The sequence below is a fragment of the Dreissena polymorpha genome, chromosome 11, assembly GCF_020536995.1.
Source record: "Dreissena polymorpha isolate Duluth1 chromosome 11, UMN_Dpol_1.0, whole genome shotgun sequence".
Classification (NCBI taxonomy): domain Eukaryota; kingdom Metazoa; phylum Mollusca; class Bivalvia; order Myida; family Dreissenidae; genus Dreissena; species Dreissena polymorpha.
Genome location: NC_068365.1, coordinates 15762189 through 15783476, shown reverse-complemented (window position 1 = coordinate 15783476; position 21288 = coordinate 15762189). Strand labels below are relative to the sequence as shown.

The 21288-nt window shown below is 35.1% G+C and overlaps 1 protein-coding gene across 4 annotated transcripts in view; it reads right to left on the bottom strand.

Moving 5' to 3' along the window:
• Nucleotides 1-2276: 2276 nt before the first annotated feature.
• The window catches only part of LOC127850191 (FAD-dependent oxidoreductase domain-containing protein 2-like), a 107000-nt gene continuing 87988 nt past the window's right edge, over nucleotides 2277-21288 (bottom strand). For all 4 annotated transcript variants that reach the window (XM_052383027.1, XM_052383024.1, XM_052383025.1 and 1 more), the window contains 5 exons: nucleotides 17929-18168; nucleotides 16987-17153; nucleotides 15010-15172; nucleotides 13955-14190; nucleotides 2277-7343 (listed from right to left, as the gene is read on the bottom strand). In XM_052383027.1, coding sequence (XP_052238987.1) covers nucleotides 7060-7343; nucleotides 13955-14190; nucleotides 15010-15172; nucleotides 16987-17153; nucleotides 17929-18168 — 1090 coding nt within the window. In that variant the 3' untranslated portion in view covers nucleotides 2277-7059. The remainder of the gene's footprint in view (nucleotides 7344-13954; nucleotides 14191-15009; nucleotides 15173-16986; nucleotides 17154-17928; nucleotides 18169-21288) is intronic.

Genomic DNA, 21288 nt, shown 5'->3' with positions numbered 1-21288 from the left:
CTGTATTGTTTAACATAACTCATTGTATTAACGATATGTATATATTTGTATGGCGGATTTGGCAATAAAACAAAAAGATGATTTAACACAGGTAATGCAAATGTTTTAATTACTTGAATTTTGCAAATCGGAGTTAAAATCCCGCCAAGAGCAGTTTTTAATAAAGCTTAAATTTTGTCCATTTTATCAACGTTATTTCGTTCTATCATTTTTTAATTTGAAACGTTAAACCTCAGATGTCAAAAGTTTGTTGTTTTACCTTTCCAGACTAATTTCGTTTTGTCGAAATTAATGTTTAACAGTGAGTAGTGTGTAAAGTGTGACAATCAATCTAAGGTTTCATTAAGAGATTCGATATTCTGCAGATCCATCGAGGAGTCAAGAAGTGTCGTCGGCAGATTGTGATTTTAATTTTAAATCACTTTTTTAGGACTTCGCCTTATTTTAATAAATAGCATATACGGTTGGTGACTTTTGATATCATGTGATATCAGACTCGTCCGATATGGTGTTTGGAAAGGGTCGGCAAGCCTCGCCTTTTCCTACGCCATACCAGGCTAGTCTGATGTCACATGATATCAAAAGTCTCTAAATTTCAATCATTAACAATTAATATTTTTGATTTCAGAATGACTGACTATTGATCCTTGCAAAGATACTAGAATAAATGCACCAGCAAATGGTCAAACATGCCTCATTTAGTGAAACAATATTATCAATAATCAAACACTTTGATAGCGTTTTTCCCTACAGTCACTGGCTGACAGTAATAATGAAGCATGGAATATCTTAGTGCTTAGTGATTTACTAATGTCAGTTTATGAGAAATGAGAGGAACGGTGACCTCAGCACAGTATGTTACACTTCAGGCTACATTCTACCAGTCATTGGACACTCTGATATGGGAATATCGGCTTTCTATGACCACATTTAAGGAAAACAGACAAGATCAATCGATGAATTCATATGACAACTATTCAGTTTCAATTCTTCCAGACAAATATCAAATCTTTGACATGTATCATATTTCTGACATATTTTCCCATGAACGCAGAGTCTGTGAAGCTTAATGATAGCCTTAAATGGCACGTTTGATACACTCTCCCTCCCAAAATTAATTGCCATTTTATGTTGAATTAATTTATTTTTCAAAATAAATTTGACAGATTGATTACCCTTTGAGGTTTTAAACATACGCGAACTAAATAAGGATACCATTAATAACATACACAATTTCCATTGACCTCGACATTAAAAATATAAATGTGCAATATGTGTTTTTAATGTTTATGATGATTAATAAAGTAACAGCCTAATACGCTGTAGATTCCTTAAAATTAAGAAATACGTACGCTTTATTGAATGATATCTAGTACTAGGTTGCCGTTATAAAAGGGATTTGTTTCTAACGTTGTTCGTGTGTAAACATACGCTGCGTCAAAATTACACGCACATTAACACCCACTCTCCCTTTCTCTCTCTGAACAAACTCACACGCACTTTTTCACCATACCGGCATATAATTAGATCCATTGTTAATAAAGTGTGAATTATATTGTGTATATAATTCTCTGTTATCGTATAATTATAACTTATATTTGGATTATTTATTATTTTCACATGTGTATGTATTATTGTGAATTAGCTAACATGATCAGCTGGAATATGCAGGATGATTAAAATATTAATTTTGTTCTGTGTAATGTCCATAGTTTACCACTTCAAGTGAATGTGCCCTCTTCATGTTTGGACAAGGGTCGTAACAGCTACACAAAGTGTCTGCATCGTGAATGAGATGTGGAATTTAAAATTGCGAGATGCATGCTATATGTTAGGTCAGGATAATCTCCGTCAGCCAAGCACACAGATACCCATGCTAGTGTATAGAGTATGTTTATTTCCAAGTTGTTTAGGTCCTTCCGCGCCTGATGCTGCATTATTTGAGGATCCGCAGTGAGCCCAAGTACTCCTCTCTTATATTTGACACACGAACGTTGGGACGAATGTTTAATTACCGGGTATGTCAGCAATTTCCAGCCATTTATGTTTTCCTAAAAGATATGGTTAATTTTATTGTTGCCTCGCGGTGTGAAAGGTGGCCGGAATACTCTGAGGAAACCTCACCTGTCCAGTATGGTGACCAACCAACACCCTTAAGTTCTCAATAAATCTGATAACAGCTATATCAAGCTAATAATCAATTATGCTTTCACTTCATTTTCATTTTTTTCCGTGTCAACGCAACTGGCAAAAGACAACAAAATAAACAACAGCAGTGTATATATAACCCAACCAATTTTTATTAGTATTTATATTTTGCTATAAATAATATTACTTTTTGTAAGTGCATACAAAACAAAAACACATAGAAAAATAAATCATAACAAAAAATAGGCTTATGTGCTCACACTTAAGTGATCAACCAAAGAAAGAACAGATTCAATACACAATTTCAGAGTTCAATTATGTTTCTATTTGAATGAAACTACAATTATAATCCAAAGTTAAACACATTTCTATGAGTCAACAAATATAATTTTAGTATTTACAAACTTGTAAAGGATTATCAACATTTTCTTTAAACCATACAAATAAATATAATAAACATTTTTGGTAACAAAGGATCAATTTAAACCAACTTCATCAAAGGGGTCTTCACTGCATAAAAGGAAATGAAACAACTGACAGTATTTCATAACGTGGTCATGCTTGTTCTGTCTGACAGATGTGAATCCATGTTTATACAGCAAACAATTTGTCTATTCTCAATCAAGATGATGTCATGTCTACAGAAATAGCTCATGAGCTTATGTTTATTGTTATTCACATCCGACGTTAAATAAAGATTCTTGTATCTTGTATTATGAGAATGTGTATTCCTTGTTGTTTCTGCAGTAATGATTTCCACACAAAAATCTAGGTGTAAAACGCCTTTAGCAACTGTTGTGGTCATTGCCTATCAAGTCATCCATTCTAGAGTTCTTACATCAGTAATATATACTTGACAAACATAACAGTGTAGAGGCTTTACTTTTGCTACTACCGGGGTATATCTTGTTCTTCAATACTTAACATCTTTGACCTTAGCCTTCATCTGTAGTATTTATATAAATATACAATCGATTGGTGTATAACGGATTTTAGTGAGTAACAGATAGGTTAAACGTTTCTTGCAAAATACTTTTATTTATGTTAAGATTTATAGTTTTCTATGAATTGAAAACAAAAAGCATATCATTGTTAAGTCGATTCATGTTTTTGTTGACGTGTGTCAATGTTTACAACTGTTTCTTTTTTCGAAAGCAAAACAAGGTCACGTTATGTACGCACCGTTTTTGTGACGACAGGAAAAGTGCAGACGAATGGTTTCTTGAATTTTGCAGATTTTGTTTGGTAAATTTAATGTTCATTGATGTAATATTTTAGTAGTATGTGTCCTTTACAAAAGTAAGAATGCTCAGAAAGCAAATTGATGCGTACCATATAAAATAAGCATGTAAGCTGTAACTCGGGATTTAGTGAATAACGGAAATGTGGTGACTTATATTCAGGAATGACGGGATTGTCTCAAAATAAATATAAACTCAATTAAGTTGTCCAATACACATGTGGTTAGCGTGTGGCTATAATATTAATTAACGAAAACATCATTTTTAATGAAAAATAATCAAATTATAACGAAAAATCGATGTCTCTGAAAACATATTTTCACTATCAAATCTATATATATATAACAAGATATTAAACTCAAAATGACCCGAATATAGGGTGCATCGCTTTGAACAGCCATTACTTCATCAATTGTGCAGCGATTTCCATGAATTTGGTCTTATTAAACGCAGAAATGAATTTCCTTTCTGGAAATGTACATATATTGCAATTATTTTTACAAATGCTGTGTCAAATTTCAAGAAATAACACGATACCCATGTAATCAGATAAAGACCTAAGCGATCCGGTAATGGCTGAATCAGTGTACCATGAAATTCGCGCTGTAAACAAATAATATTTTTTCGGAAAATTAAAACCGCTGGCATGTTTCAATAGGAAAGACATGTGTCTATCTAGGTTTAATGGTTTAATTACTGAATGCATGGTGTTTACGTTGAAATGAGACTCGAAGTCCTTCGCTATCCGCTATACACCAATCCACTGTAATCAAAGGAAGTGTGGTAAACATCATTCTATAATAGAAATCACAAACCAAAGTCAAACAAAGAATGAGGAAGATTTATCAAAATGAACCTATTAGTAATATATACAGCTTTCATTCACATTGAACAAATTTTTAATTAATATGGTCATAATTTTGTATTCTTCAATTTGTGATCGCCTCTGATTACATTGAAAAAGAAACAAAAGTATTGTTATTTCACTTGCTTGCTATAAAATTGTATGCAAAATTCTGTCAAACAACTGATCATTTAGTTTTTGCCTAAATAGTATCATAGTCTTATGTATCGCAAACCATGCACATACCAGACCTAAACTTTAAACTAAGTGCAAGTACCATTTGCAGTGCAGTTTAACATGAGAGAAACAACTATGTATACTTGTCTGATGAAACACATGTTTTGAAACAATGGCAAAAAATGGATAATAGAAAAACAAAGTTATGCATACATGTATTATGTAAAGAGTACAAATATAGATTCTTATTATTATTGTTCCTTTACATTTCATATCTTTCATATAACCTTTACATTTCTAAAACATAATATGCATTTCTGTATGACCCAAACTCTGTGGAGATATCATAGTTACAAATTTCTAACCAAGTTTAAATGAGAATGAAAGCAACTAAGATACCTTCTAAAGCTTTGTGTTCCTTTTCCTTTAACCTATTGACCTTCCTTTGACCCCACAGGTCCCAGTTTAGAACTTGGCCAAGATATAATAAGGGCAATCCCACAAGTCCTATATACTGGCAAATTATAACCAGGGGTGTTTGTTGGGAATTTGTGTGTTTTGTGTAGACATTTATTTTGTGTCTTCTGTTTGGCAATTTGTTTCTTGCCATAAATATAATATGACATGCTATACAGTTTCTCTTAAGCTAGAGCAGCTGAAGTTCCGCTGTTTGTTTATTTGCTCAGATTGTCAGTTTCATACAGTCAGACCTGTAACACTGTATTGATGTCAGACATAAAATAAGGATTTTGACTGGCTACTTAAATTGCTCATTTCTATGCCTGAGATGGGGGGAAGAATTTCAACCTCTTGAGATAAACAAGTAAAAGATTCTTAATGATGTTCTCATTTTTATAACATCCTTGCTAGAATAACTCTTTGGTACTCCGTGAGTTATTTGTCAGAAAAACAATTTGACTCATGAAACCATCATTAACAAGAGATGTGTTTGTCAGAAACACAATGCCCCCTTTTTTGCGGCTTTGACCTTTGACCTTAAAGGATTACCTTGACCTTGACCTTTCACCACTCAAAATGTGCAGCTTCAAGAGATACAAATGCATGCCAAATATCAATTTGCTATCTTCAATAATGCAAAAGTTATTGCAAAACTTTAACCAAGGTTAAAGTTTTGGGACACACATAATGAATGAATGAATGACAGACAGACAGGCCAAAAACAATATACCCCCGATCTTTTGATCCGGGGGCATAAAAACTAGACATATTTGTGCTCTATTACATACATTTCAAACAAGACAGAATGGCTCTAATGTGCACACAAATGTTGTAGGTAGCCATGCATGACAAAACGAGAACATACCTCATAACAGCAAAATCAAAAACAAGAATATCAGTGAAACTGATGGATGCTCCCAGATGATGCGCTTTGTCAATCTATGTGTTAATAACCACCTAAAAAAATCTAATATTAGCCTCTGTGACCTTGACCCCAGTGACCTCAAACCTCTTCAAAAGGGAAAAGTCCATGCAAAGCACCTACATGCAAAATATGAAAGAGATCGGTAAAGTATTGAAGGTGCTATGAGAAACTTTAACAAAAGTGTGACAGAAAAATCTATTATTAGCCTCGATGACCTTGACTTTGACCCCAGTGATCTCAAACGTCATCAAAAGGTAGAGGTCCATGCAAGGTCCATACATGCCAAATATGAAAGAGATCAGTAAAGTATTAAAGGTGCTATGAGAAACTGTAACAAAAGTGTGACGGAAAAATCTATTATTAGCCTAGGTAATCTTGACCCAGTGACCTCAAACCTCATCAAAAGGTAGAGGTCCATGCAAGGTAACTACATGCCAAATATGAAGAGATTGGTAAAGAATTGAAGGTGCTATAAGAAACTGTAACAAAAGTGTGACAGAAAAATCTATTATTAGCCTCGGTGACCTTGACCTTGACCCCAGTGACCTCAAACCTCATCAAAAGGTAGAGGTCCATGCAAAGTACCTACATGCCAAATATGAAAGAGATCGGTAAAGAATGGAAGGTGCTATGAGAAACGGTAGCAAAAGTGTGATGGAAGGAAGTAAGGAAGTAAGGAAGGACAAACTGGCAACTATATGCTCCGCCAAAATTTTATTTCAGGGAGCATAATAAAGCAAACAAAGTGTCATATTTAAAACAACATAAATTATGATGATATAAATTAGAGGTCTATGCAACGTTTGGTTATCTGCACATGTCACAATATTTTTATTTTGCGTTTACATTTACTGAACTTCTTTAAACCTGATACAACATATTAAAGCAGAAATGTAATAATTCAGCAGAAACATGTTGAGGATTTTCAAAATGGCTATATAAGGCACAAACTTGTTGCAGAAAAGCAGTTTTGATATACATATATATACTCTGCACTGAGAATACAGGGTTTAATACATGTGCATAAAGTATCATCACAGATAATCCTTTGCAGTCCCCATACGCCAATCAGGGACGAAACTTTCCTCTTTCATGGTTTTTTTTGTTTAAAGGCAGTCTCTTTTGAAAGAAAATCCAATGAATAGGAAAAAGTTTTGTCTCTGATTAACAAGTGCAGACCACACAGGCTAATTCGGGTAAACACTTTACGCATATTTATTGTGCAAAGTCCAGTTTTCTTGGCTTATATGTGATTATCTGGCCGTTTACATAATTGTTTGGTACACATGTGACCCAGTGATTCCCTCCCCCTGCATGTAGAACTGGTCACATTTGTGCGGTATGTCAGTGGATGTCATGGCTGTCACCATGCAGTCCTCTGCCAGGTAATTGCGCATGTCCTGGTCCAGAACGGCCTCCACGAAACGTCGCAGGGGGAGAATGTGCGATGTGGTGCCGTCCCATGTCGTAAGGAAGTCCTCCACAATGTGGTGCAGCCTATCAGGACGGGGTAGATGCTCCAACAATGGCTTGTACTTCATATCATTGCCTGAAAACAAGAACACAATTATGTCAATGCTTTGCAAGAATGCGTGTTTTTTTATTGCTGCCTGAAAAAATGAACACAATTCTGTCGTTGTTTAGCCAGAATGCATGTGCTTGTATCGCTGCCTGAAAGAAAGAACAAAATGCTGTCAATCTTGAGCCAGAATGCTTGTACTTTATATCGCTGCCTGAAAAAAAAGTACACAACAAAGTATCAAAACAATGTCTAGTTCTAAGCAGGTGTGTTTCCCAAATAATAACCTTACGTACGAAAGAACCTATTTCACAACTTGTGAATGGCACCATTGCAATTTTACCTAAACCAACAGGGCAGTTTTTTTGACACAATGGTAATCATTTGTTTTGTGAATAAATATATCATTCTAATTATAATATAATATATACAATCATTAAAGTTGTTCCAAAAAATGTTGAGAATTTGAATATATATTTATATAACATGCCCTTATTTTAATTTCCAAAAGTTATTTTTATACAAATTTAATAACTTTTGTTAAGTTGGCATTCTCTCTTGAACATGAACATTTTTGTAATCTTTATCCTTATGGGAGTCAATGTTCACGATTTATAGCAAGATAAAAGCCCATCTTAATGCACCAACAATTTCACTCCTTCAGTATAATTACAATCACTTAATGATCAGACAATCGTTTCAGAAAATATAAACCTACAAACACAAATTCCATCAAAATCAATAAACGTATAATCCAATTGCAAGACATAATCTGCCAAAGGGAGTCTTTGAGACTAATTTCTCCGAAAAACACTAGTTCTTTGATCATCCTATCAGAGTGACTTATTACTTAGACGGACCATCATTTGTAGGAGACTCCCATGGGCATTAATAGCTTGTTCAATATGATAATATTTCCTTCAGCTCAAAACAGTTTCTCACTAATTTAGATTAATATATGCCAAAGGTGTTATCTCAGTATTCTTTAAATGTAAATTCATTAGACTTGCAATTTCCTTTAATGATTGGATCCTGAAATGGTGTAAATAGTTTACTGCCGATGCATTTGAGCATGCAAAACTACCATCACTGCAAATTTGATGTGTTTATTTGCATATAACTTTTGCTTGCAAAAGCAGGGATCACGCATACAATAAATAGACAAATAGAATCATCTGTTCCATGGTAAAAAAACACTTTAATGCAATATCAGTTGCTCTTCTTTCTGTCCCCATAGTTCATAGCAAACGTGAAACGTCGTAAAAAAGGACAACTTGCATCAAAATCAATTTTGAAATACCTGACCATTACCAGTAATTAATTTGGCATAAACACAGTAACAGGAATTAACAACCAAACATATTCTGCCCCATGTCTTTACCATAAGATACTTAACAATAGTAACTCAGAGACACAAAAAAGACATTGTCCGGAAAATTAGTAACAAAAAATAACAATTGTACATATGTGTCTTGTTCTGTGAAAACTGGGCTTAATTCATGTGCGTAAAGTGTCGTCCCAGATTAGCCTGTGCAGTTTGCACAGGCTAATCAGGGACAACACTTTCCGCATAAACTTGATTTTCGGTAAGGAGGGACTTCCTTGAAACTAAAAATACCATAAAAGCGAAAAGTGTTGTCCCTGATTAGCCTGTGCGGATTGCACAGGCTTATCTGGGACGGCACTTTACGCACAAGCATTAAGCCCAGTTTTCTCAGAATAAGACACATATTTATTTTTCAAAGTATAGTATGCTTATCAGTGTAATCTTTGTTAAATATTTTGGTTCAAGGAACCAGCTTCCCCTTTTTCCTCCATTCCAAAAAAATAAAAAATAAAAGCCTTTTTTTTCTTCTGCTGAAATAAATAGTACAATGTTACCCATTACCATTATGTGACTCAAAAGCAATGATCCCCGTTATACTAGTATGTCTGAGAATGTCAGGAATTATTCTAAATGATGCTTGTTCACAAGATGTAAGCCTTGTCTTTAAAACCATAAACAGATATGTATTGGATTATTGCTTGGCCATGGTCAAAATTGATATAAAAAGTGAATATTTTATACAGAACAAAGAAGGATTTTATATAAAAATCCACCTATTTTATGTATATTTATATTACTTACGTTGATTAAAAACACAATTCAACCAACCCCGTCAGTGTGTCACAGCAACAAATTATTCAAAATGAAGTATTTTTTTCTTTGTATAAGCTTATATCCTAAGATACACATAACCTTTTTAACTTGAACACGTACAAGTAAGACTGTAGTACTTGATTTTGTAATGGATGATTGAACTTCATTTAATCACTCAAATTCTATTTATTTTTTTTACATATCGCATGTCCAAAGTTCCTCAAAAAAAATATCTATAAACAAATTTCATTACAAAAAAACTAAGATTATAAAAATAACGTTACAATTTATTGGACACTCAAAGAAAAAGTGCCAGTTAAATAAGTATGTGGTTTGGTTTATAGCAACGATTGCACAGTAAAGTGAGCCCGTGGTACTTCCTATTTATAGAATGCTTTAAAAGAAGGCTCAATAAAAAAGTTATTTTTTTCATAATGTGGAAAAATAATACATACTGTTAATGACAGGCAATTATTAATAGGACTCATTTTTTTATCTTCAGTTCCAGAGTTTTCTGTAGAGAATCTACTCATAACTGTGCTTATAATTATGTCATTTGTAATTTCCAAATTACCCAACAGTAATTGTGGACCTGAAATCATTGTATTTTGCATTCCCTAAAATTAACAAATAAGCACCAGTCTATTGGACATTTAATTCTCCTGCTGCATTATTATCTAAATACACTGCAACGCTGATATATCGCGGACCGTTATATCGCGCTGTCCAATATATCGCGCTTTGGCTATGGCTCCCAAAAATCCGGCGAGCATGATCACTAAATGACATGTTTTAATCTGAGAATTCGCTAACTTAAGCAAAAAACCGGTTCTAGCTAGTATTAACACACAATATTTCGCGGCTTACTATGGTACGCAGTGAAGCGTGAAAAACAGTCAATTAGTGACAATGTTGTTTACACAAGGCTGGGGTTGTTTTTAACACTTAGGAAATATTCAATTAGTGTCATTGCAAAGGTAATAATGGCAGTATACTGGTATATAAATCGTTAAATTTGGGTTCTGGTCATGAATTTCTTTGTCCTGATAAAAAGCGCGCGAAAATTGGCGTGGGTGTATTTATTTGTAAATAAAAATTTTGTAGCCGGTACAACATTGCGATAATTTAATTTCCATTAAAAGTTTCGTTGTAAATTTCAACAAAAGAACCGCGGTATATCGCGAATTATGTGGAATTGACATTTCCCCTTAATAAAATATAATTCAAACACGCGGTATCGTTACCGTTACGCTAAGGGCAAATTCGAACCTATGCACAAAATATTTTATACGTTTTTTACGGCAAGAATTTTTCATTTTAGCTGATTCGCAGAGATCGTACATGAAAATAAAAAACATAATTTACATTTTGGTTTTATGATAAATACACAGATACTTATGAAGTAATGAAAACGTTTATTGTAGAATTGGTTTGCAATTATTACAATACAAATATGTAGCAGCACTGTATATAAAATGAAGACATTGGGGAAATTTGACAAGTTCACAGCAATATAATTAAGTTAGACATTTCTCGAGTTATATCGTGCGCCGGATATATCGCGCTCGCGATCTTTGGACCCCACCAACCGCGATATATCGGCGTTGCAGTGTATTCTAAGTCAAAAGTGCACCAGTCTATTGGGCATTGAATTGTCCTGCTGCATTATTATCTAAATATTCTAGGTCAAAAGTGCATCAGTCTATTGGACATTGAATTCCCCTGCTGCATCATTATCATAACAATCTGGGTCAAAAGTGCACCAGTCTATTGGACATTTAATTCTCCTGCAGCATTATTATCTAAATATTCTAGGTCAAAAGAGCACCAGTCTATTGGACATTGAATTCTCCTGCAGTATTATTATCTTAACATTTTAGGTCAAAAGAGCACCAGTCTATCTGACATTTAATTCTCCTGCAGTATTATTATCTAAACATGTTAGGTCAAAAGAGCACCAGTCTATCTGACATTTAATTCTCCTGCAGTATTATTTTCTAAACATGTTAGGTCAAAAGAGCACCAGTCTATCTGACATTTAATTCTCCTGCAGTATTATTTTCTAAACATGTTAGGTCAAAAGAGCACCAGTCTATCTGACATTTAATTCTCCTGCAGTATTATTTTCTAAACATGTTAGGTCAAAAGAGCACCAATCTACTAGACATTGATTTCCCCTGCTGCATAATTATCTAAACATTCTTGGTCAAAATTTATCTTGGTGAGAAATGCTAACAAAAACAACATTATTTCTTCTGAAAAAAAAAAAACACATTTATTCTACGATTTAAAACCAGACATGTCTGCTACAGACAAAACCGTCTAATAAGTTAATTACTTTTTTATGAAAACAGATGACAAAATGCAAGCAGTCAAGCTTTGCCAAAACAGTCCAGGTTTTATGATTCCAAAAACAAATCCCAGACTTCCCAGCATATATTTATGATGGCAATTGGAACAGTAAATCAGCTTATGCTCATTTAAAACAAAAAATTGTCAATCATTTACAATAAACATTTCAGATTTCAGAATGACTGACCATAAAGCCTTGCAAAGATATTAGAATAAATTCACCAGCAAATTGTCATTTATGCCTCATTTAGTGATACAATGTTATCAATAATCAAACACTATGCGTTTTCCCCTACAGTCTCTGGCTGACAGTAATGATGAAACATGGAATATCTCTTGCTAAGCGATTAACTAATGTCAGTATGAGAAATGAGAGGAAGGGTGGCTTTAGCACAAAAGGTTACACTTCACTCTACATTCTGTCAGTCATTTGACACTCATACATGGGTATATTGGCTTTTCATTCCCAGAGTATCGATATCAAACATGATTAATTGATGACTTCATATGTCAAAGATCGAGTTTCATATCAAATTGGTTACATTTATCATATTTCTGACATTTTTTTTCTATGAACTCAAAATCTGTGTAGCATTACAATGTTCTAACATTGCCTGTTTGATGCACTTTTCATATCGATTTTGATAGTGTGTTTGTGGCTAACCAAGCGGAATATTCATACTGTTATTTCAGATATAAGCTTTTTCACCATACCACTTTAAGTTGCAGCTATAGACTTCTTATTGATTTCTTAACAAAAAATGCCCTTGGTGCATATTTATTTGCACTTTCACAGTGAAGTTTTGTATATCTACACCAATTAAGTCATTATAACATTGCTTGTAGAACACAGTAACTAACGATAGATGACAGACTACCAGCGATATCAATCAATGCTTTGTTTCATTGATTAACTGCTATCATATTGCTTTCATATTTGGTTTGCATGTGTATCTAGACAACACCTATCCATGCGCACACAATTTTTTCCCCTATGACCTTGACCTTAAACTTGGGGTCAGTTTCCAGGTTTCGAAATCTGCGACTGCAATTCGAAAAAGGCTCATAACTACTGTGTTCCTTCAGATATTGCTTTCATATTTGGTATGCATGTGTATCTGAACAAGATCTTTCCATGCGCATATAATTTGTTACCCCTGTGACCTTGACCTTGAACTCGGGACAGTTTTCAGGTTTTGAAGAAATCTGCGACCGCAGTTCGAACAAGAGCTTGTCACAGTAGTACCAAATCCCTGCCCAAATGTGTTTGCTTGTATGACAACATTTGTTTTAGATAGTAAAATAATATTTGTAAAACAAATAAATAGAGACATAATTCAGAAACACAAAGCCCCAAAGTGCGCCACTTTAAAGCCATATATTTAACCTTTGACCTTATGGGATGACCTTGACCTTTCACCACTCAAAATGTGCAGCTATGAGATACACATGCATGCCAAATATCAACTTGCTATCTTCAATAATGCAAACAATATTGCAAAGCTTTAACCAAGGTCAACACTTTAGGCACATGCGTATCAGGGACAACACTTTAGGCACATGCGTATCAGGGACAACACTTTAGGCACATGCGTATCAGGGACAACACTTTAGGCACATGCGTATCAGGGACAACACTTTAGGCACATGCGTATCAGGGACAACACTTTAGGCACATGCGTATCAGGGACAACACTTTAGGCACATGCGTATCAGCGACAACACTTTAGGCACATGCGTATCAGGGACAACACTTTAGGCACATGCGTATCAGGAACAACACTTTAGGCACATGCGTATAAGGGACAACACTTTAGGCACATGCGTATCAGGGACAACACTTTAGGCACATGCGTATAAGGGACAACACTTAAGCCACATGCGTATCAGGGACAACACTTTAGGCACATGCGTATCAGGGACAACACTTTAGGCACATGCGTATAAGGGACAACACTTAAGCCACATGCGTATCAGGGACAACACTTTAGGCACATGCGTATCAGGAACAACACTTTAGGCACATGCGTATCAGGGACAACATTTTAGGCACATGCGTTAAACCCCATTTTCCCAGAGCAAGGCTCATATTTTTATTTCAAATATAAAGCACATGCAGTGGACCCAAGTTCAACATAAGGATAATTACCTGATGGAAGTTTTTCATAATAATAGAAGACAGGATGCAGGAAGTTCGACTCATGGGCCTCAGAGGGGTCACCGGTGGCCCGGTTGAGTCTGAAGATGTCGTTGCCAGGCCCGGAAAACGAGGCCCCATACTGCATGTTTAGGACGATTATCCGGCCCGCGTCATGACCGGACGACTCTGGGAGTTCGTGGATCAGATTGATTGGGAACTCCTCTAAATACATGTACGTGTCATTCCTAGAGAACAGAAGTGCACTTTGATACAAACATTAAACAAACATAGTAACTCGCAGTCTGTTCAGGTGTTTTTCTAAAGGACTACAAATGCGTCAAAGTGTGTAAAGGGTTAACTAACATATCAGGATCATATATATCGTGAACATCTTGTAATCCAAATTATTTAAAAGGCTATTTGATACAATCATTAAGCAAACATAATTATCAGGGCCATGTTGTTTTTGCACATTTTTTTAAAATTATGAAATAAATAATTCATCAGGATTATCATAAACAACTTAATCCTTGAGAGTAAAAGATGTTGGTTTCAGAACTTTCAACAGTATTTCAGTAAACAGTCAGATTTCCATCATACACTGTTCCTAGGAGAGCTGATTTTACCACTACTAAGTCCCTATGAAGCCAACGTATGAAAATGTCATTAATGGAGCACCAACATCTGGTAAAGGCCCTTTTATTCCGTTATTAAGCCAAACTTTTATATACATTCAAAATATTATACCAGTTTCAGTCAGAAAAATGACAGATAACCAGTGATTTTTTACAGTTCCTTGCAGTGTGTTTAAAGCCAAGGCTTTGGAATTTTCAAACTAAGTGCTGCTATATTTTATAAACATTACATGCAAAATCCCTTAATAAAATTAAATATATATATTTAACAACCAGGTTACTTTTGTGGATTTTAGTTTTATTAAATACTTACCATGTTTCAACTATAGTCTTCATCAGTTAAATTACTATAATCTATAACACAGGACATTATTTTCTAACACAAAATCTCTAAAATTACAGCAAAGACATGAAAAAATAACAGCAAACCTGAGTATGATGACATCACCGAGTATAGAGAACATCTGATAGATGCCAGAAGCCTCATTGATGCGCTTGAGAATGTGGGTCAGCAGTTGGGAAGAGGGGGCGCTGGTATGGGGCCAGGGGACACGGTGGTATCGCCACTCCAGCAGACGGAATAAGGCACGAGCTGAAAACACAGAAAGGATTAAATGTGGTGGATATGGGATCAACATAACAATTAGAGCTGCATTTCCGGAAAACTGGGCTTTCATTTTGTAATTTACCTAAAATAGAGTTTTCAAAAATCAAAAACATAAAAGTATTATTCCTGTGCATGCATCAAACCCAGTTTTTCCGGAATGCAGTATTCATGAATTTAAGGATGTGGGTCAGAAGTTGTGAGGTGGGGGCGCTGGTATGGTACAAGGGGACGCTGTGGTATTGCGGCTCAAGCAGGCCAAAATAGGGATTGGCTGCAATGATGGACAAAAAAAGTCAATTACTTTGGGCTTTATGCATGTGGGTTAAGTGTTTCCAAGATTAGCCTGTGCAGTCTGCATGAAAAAACAAGAGATGTGTTTGTCAGAAACCTTGATGGATGACCTTGACCTTGACTTTTCACCACTCAAAATGTGCAGCTCCATGAGATTTGTGACACACACATACAATGACTGACTGACTGACTGACACAATGACAGACAGACAGCTAGACAGACAGACCAAAAACAATATACCCCCTATCTTTCGATCTGGGGGCATAAAAAAGTGTTCTCCAATAAATTTACGCGGTGGATATAAAGTCAGCCTAAAAGTCAGAGACCCATTCAGGGAAATCAAGGCTTAATGCATGTGTGTAAAGTGTTGTTCAAAATAGACTGTGTAGTCTGCAGAGAGTAATCAGGGACAATACTTTTTGCCTTAACTGAATTTCCCAAAAAAGAGAAAAAAAAATACATGTAAAATATTAGAAAAACAGAGTATCCTGTGTTCACTGCACAGGTTCATCTGGTATGAAACTTTCCACACATGATGCATTTAGCCCAGTTTTCCTAGAATGAAGCTCATTAGAAATTCCTAACCTAATCATTTGGCAGGGCATTATACATAAATCCAGAAAATACAAGCAATTTAAGAAAATAAACTGTTTATTAACGAGGCAAAAAACAAAAGTTCTAGGTTTCCCACAATTGCTTTTAGCTTTTTGCATAACAAAGTAGACATTTTCTGCTATCATAATATGTGTCTGTTATGGAAATTTATGCATTAAGAAAATTATCAACAAATCAATGTCCAAAAAATACAAAAACAAGAGAAAATTACCATATAGTCAGTGATTTTTGTCAAAACATCATCTAAGGCAAGTCCTGTTCTTAAATGGACTTGTTCACAGGTTGGCAACTTGACGATTTTCAAAAATAATTGTCATAGATTCAACCAAGAATGTAAACATTATGTTTAAACATGCAAAATAGTACTCCTGACTAATAAAATCCTTTAAATATTGGATAATCACGATTTTAAATCATTAAAAATCAGTGTTTGTTACACTTCCTTGATAATTTGGAAAATCCGTTGAGTACTTAGATAGTGTTTATGTTTTACATGAACAAACCAGTGCTGGGTGGCACACTGGTGACGTGTTATCTTCTGCTTACAGGACTGGTTCTTCCCAGTAGATTAACTACATAATTAGCATCGTTCTGATATAACTGGGCTTAATGTATGAGCGAAGTGTCGTCCCAGATTAACCAGTTGTCAGTCAAAAAATATTTCGCCTAAACAGGATCTTTGCTAAGAAGAGAAATTTCCATTAAAGAAAAAATTCTATAACAATTCAAATTTTCATCCATAAGTTGCCTTTGCAATCTGTGCAATCTAGGACAACACTTCACCCACATGCGTTAAGCCTGGTTTTCCAAAACAAGGTTCAAATGTTGTATATACAAACTAAATGCTTTCAAAGTAATAAATAGGTTTCAACTAAATACTGTATAAAAGTACCTGAGTATCGGAAGCCGTGAATGAAGCCCCCGGCTGACTTGCGGAAGTCCAACGAATGAGATGCAGTTCCAGCAATGAACATGCCGCGGTGGTCCTTTGACTCGTAATTGTAGTTGATGGAAGCGTACTTCTTGGCGCGACCCGTTGGCCTGCTTATCGTCATTGAACTGGGTGGGTGAAATGGATATAAAGAGCTTAAGCCGATAGAGCAAACTTTGATCCAAAGCCTTTATATTAAGATTTTTATATATTAAATTATCTAGTGGAAATTTTTTTCAAAATCAATATTTCAAAGAAACACATTTATAGTATTGTTTTCATTTAACACACAGAAAATGCAGCTATTACATTAATGTAAGGTATTCTCAAAATGTTTCTATAAAATATTTTAGTTTAAATAGATATGTAACCATACTTGTGTAACTACTACAATTGTGTCTTGTTCTGAGAAAACTGGGCTTAATTCATGTGCGTAAAGTGTCATCCCAAATTAGCCTGTGCAGTCCGCACAGGCTTATCAGGGACGACACTTTCCGCTTTTATGGTATTTTTAGTTTCAAGGAAGTCCCTCCGTATCGAAAATCAAGTTTAGGCAGATAGTGTTGTCCCTGATTAGCCTGTGCAAACTGCACAGGCTAATCTGGTATCACACTTTACACACATGAATTAAGCCCAGTTTTCTCAGAACAAGACACCATTTATCATTAGACAATTTAAATGAGCCTTAATCTGGAAACACTGCAGAGCTACATGCATGTGCGCAAAGTGTCATCACAGATTAGCCTTTGCACAGGCTGATCAGGGACGACACTTTCCACATGAATTGGATTTAGAAGAGACTACCTTTCAACAAAAAAAAATCCATAAAAGCAAAAACTGTAACCTTGATTACACTGTTTTCCCAGATTGAGGTTATATTAGTCACACCTCTTTTCCACTCACCCATTAAATATATCCGTATCAAAAACAAATCCAAGGCATCTGATGATCTTATCATAAGGCTCGCGCATCGCAAAGTTATCGAAGTCCATCTCCGCATGTGAGCTAGTGTCACCATCTTTTACAGTAAGAATTAACTGCCCCTTGTCATTCTTGATAAGCCCCATCTCATCAATAGACGCCTCCAGGACCCCGTCCAGTGACTTCAGCTGATAGGTGTCCAACAACTCATTGTTTACAGCCCTGAAAGGTAAAGGGCAAGGTCAAGAAAACTGTTTTAAGAACTTGACTGAACTGAACTGAAGCTTTCTTGTTGTAGTAGTGATGAATACATCCCCACCCCCTGAGCCACAACTTTAAAGTAATGTTGTGATACCAGTTCCATAAAAAATTAAAAAGTGAAAGTGAAGTCGAGTTGAAAAATATGGTATGTCTCCACCTACTGATTATTTATGGCCCTGAAAGACAAAAGCTGTTTTTAGTTATGCCTCTTGATTAACAAAATAAGCCTTGTTCTGGGAAAACGGGGCTTAATGCATGTGAGTGAAGTGTTGGTGTAGATTAGATTAATGTGCAGTCTTATCAGAGACGAAACTTTCTGCTTAAATTGAATTTTCTTTCAAAAGATATTTCCTTTTAACAAAATTCAATCAAAGCTGAAAGTGTAGTCCCTGATTGGCATGTATTTGCTGATGGGTGCAAAATGCCTAAATTTAACTAAGTGTATGAGTATAAAACTATACAGCATATAGAATGGCTCTTAATTTAACCACTTAATTTGTCTGTGCTTTTTTATTCATCACATATAATGCTGGTTTACATTCTGAACAAAATGTTAAGGTCAATACATATTTAACAGTTTATTTTGGCAACTTTATTGTTACCTATTGGTTGAACTTGCTTGAGCCACAATATAACTATTTCATACAAATGAGAAAAAAATCAGACAAGAAAAAAATGACTTATCAAAAAACAGTGTCTGATATTCAGTATAATTACCTTAATTATACCACCTTCCTTCAATAATTAGCGTCATCTTAAACCAGATCTTATTAGCTGACAGACTACTTTGAACATGATGCAGGAGGCAAAATTGCCATATGGTCCGTTTTCTGGGAAAAATTGGGCTTAATTTATCTCAGTAAAGTGTCATCCCTGTTATGGATGTGCACTCCACACAGGCTGATCAGGGACAACAGCTTTTATGGCAGTTTTTGTTTCAACAAAGTCTCTTTTAAATAAAAATCCAGCTAACGTGAAAAGTGTCAGTCCTGAAAAGCCTATGCACATCACGGATGAATCTGAGACAAAACTTAATGCATATGCATTAAGCCACGTTTTCGCAGAGTGAGACTCGTGAACTAAAAATGGCCACATAGACATCAATATATACCTCCTGCATCATTAGATGTCGGGAGGATAAAAGGATTCAAATTTCAATTGAACAATCTAATATGATTAAATTCATATTATCAACAGTTTTTTCTTCTATAAAAGCAAACTTCTGGAATATGCTCACACCCATCGTCCAATATCTTTCCTGAGGCACTAATTAAGCTCTTTCAAAGGAGATAAAATACCAAACGTTAATGGATAGTTTTAGTATGGACAGGAAATTACATTTAATGATCGTAATAATATTCTCTTTAGCTCTTTTGTCAGATACAGATCCCCTTGATTTGAAATGATTAATGATCAAACTGTGTCTGTAAATGTCAATTTCAATTTTCAGATGGATCCTTAGTAAGCAAAATAGCAGAAAAGGAAACTTTATAAAACCAAATTTCTATAATCTTTAGCTTGTTACTATTTCATACTAAGGTGGGGAAATGCCAGCATGGACACAAGATTGAAAAAAATACATGTATGTCACAATCATGTGTGTGAGTGTGCAGGGGGGGGGGGGATGAAGTTTTACATTATAGTTACAATTAACAGCTTTTGTTTGCAGTTACTGAGAGATATCTGTTAATTTGTGTGTCTTGTGTTGTGGGGGATGCCCAAGTACCAGAAAAAAACCCACCTTTCTAGTTAGGAGACCATCATGATCAACAAAACTCCCATAAGTTGTCAAAATAATATCTCACACAGTCATCTTAAGGAATGTCCGGGGAATGTACAGATATTTTTTATAAATTCATAATTTGTAGCAGAGATTTATTTGTACATAAATATGTTTGATATTCATTTTGACCATTTGTTTAAAATTGTATTATTTATAAATGTGGTATTATTCTTATTTGTAAAGGGGCTAAATTCTTTAAATGCTTCTTCCTGTGCATTTCTTTTTCAAAACCTGATAAAGTCTCCATAATTTTGATATTGCATCTAAGGTTAAATTCGTAAGTTTGTACAAAGCTACCAATGTCCCACCTTAGATCTCCAACATAGAGGTACAAAGCTATAAATCTCCCACCTTAGATCTCCCACACAGTGAAACAACGCTACCAATGTCCCACCTTAGATCTCCAACATAGAGGTACAAAGCTACCAATGTCCTGCCTTAGATCTCTAACATAGAGGTACAAAGCTACCAATCTCCCACCTTAGATCTCCCACATAATGTTACAAAGCTACCACTGTCCAACCTTAGATCACCTTCATAAAGGTACAAAGCTACCAATCTCCCACCTTACATTTCCCACATAGTGGAACAAAGCTACCAATCTCCCACCTTAGATCTCCCACATAGTGATACAAAACTACTTATCTTCCACCTTAGATCTCCCACATAGTGATACAAAGCTACCTGTCTCCCATCTAAGATCTCCCACAAAGTGATACAAAACTACCAATGTCCCATCTTAGATCTCCCACATAGTGATACAAAACTACCGTAATAACTCTATGTTTTCGGACACTTAAAAATAATTAATTTTTTTCATGTCCGAAAACTTAGATACGAAAAATATTAACAAGATACAGGTGTCCGAAAACTTAGAGTCGAAAATGGAAGTGTCCGAAAATAGCGTCAATTGAATCAACAACTACCGGTAATAGCACGTGCTTGTAAAATACCATGCCGTATAGTATTAATTACAGTTATACATGTTTGCACTGCATTTTAAATAATTGTAAATGCTTAATTTATTTGACAGAAAGTTACTTCAAGGTTGTACTTTGACCAACGAGTTCAAAAATGAGCATGTGATGTACCTTGTATGAACCTGTAATTAACGCAATAAAAAAAGCAAACTATGAATTCTTTGTTTGTTCATTTCCGATAGTTGTTGTGTAATACCTTCCATTGTTCGTAAAACTTGTAATAGGGTGCATCACAATTTGAAACATTTAGTATTTGTCACAGTTATTTTACCGAGAAGGGGTAGTACCATTGCGGTAGATAATTGAACTGATAATTGG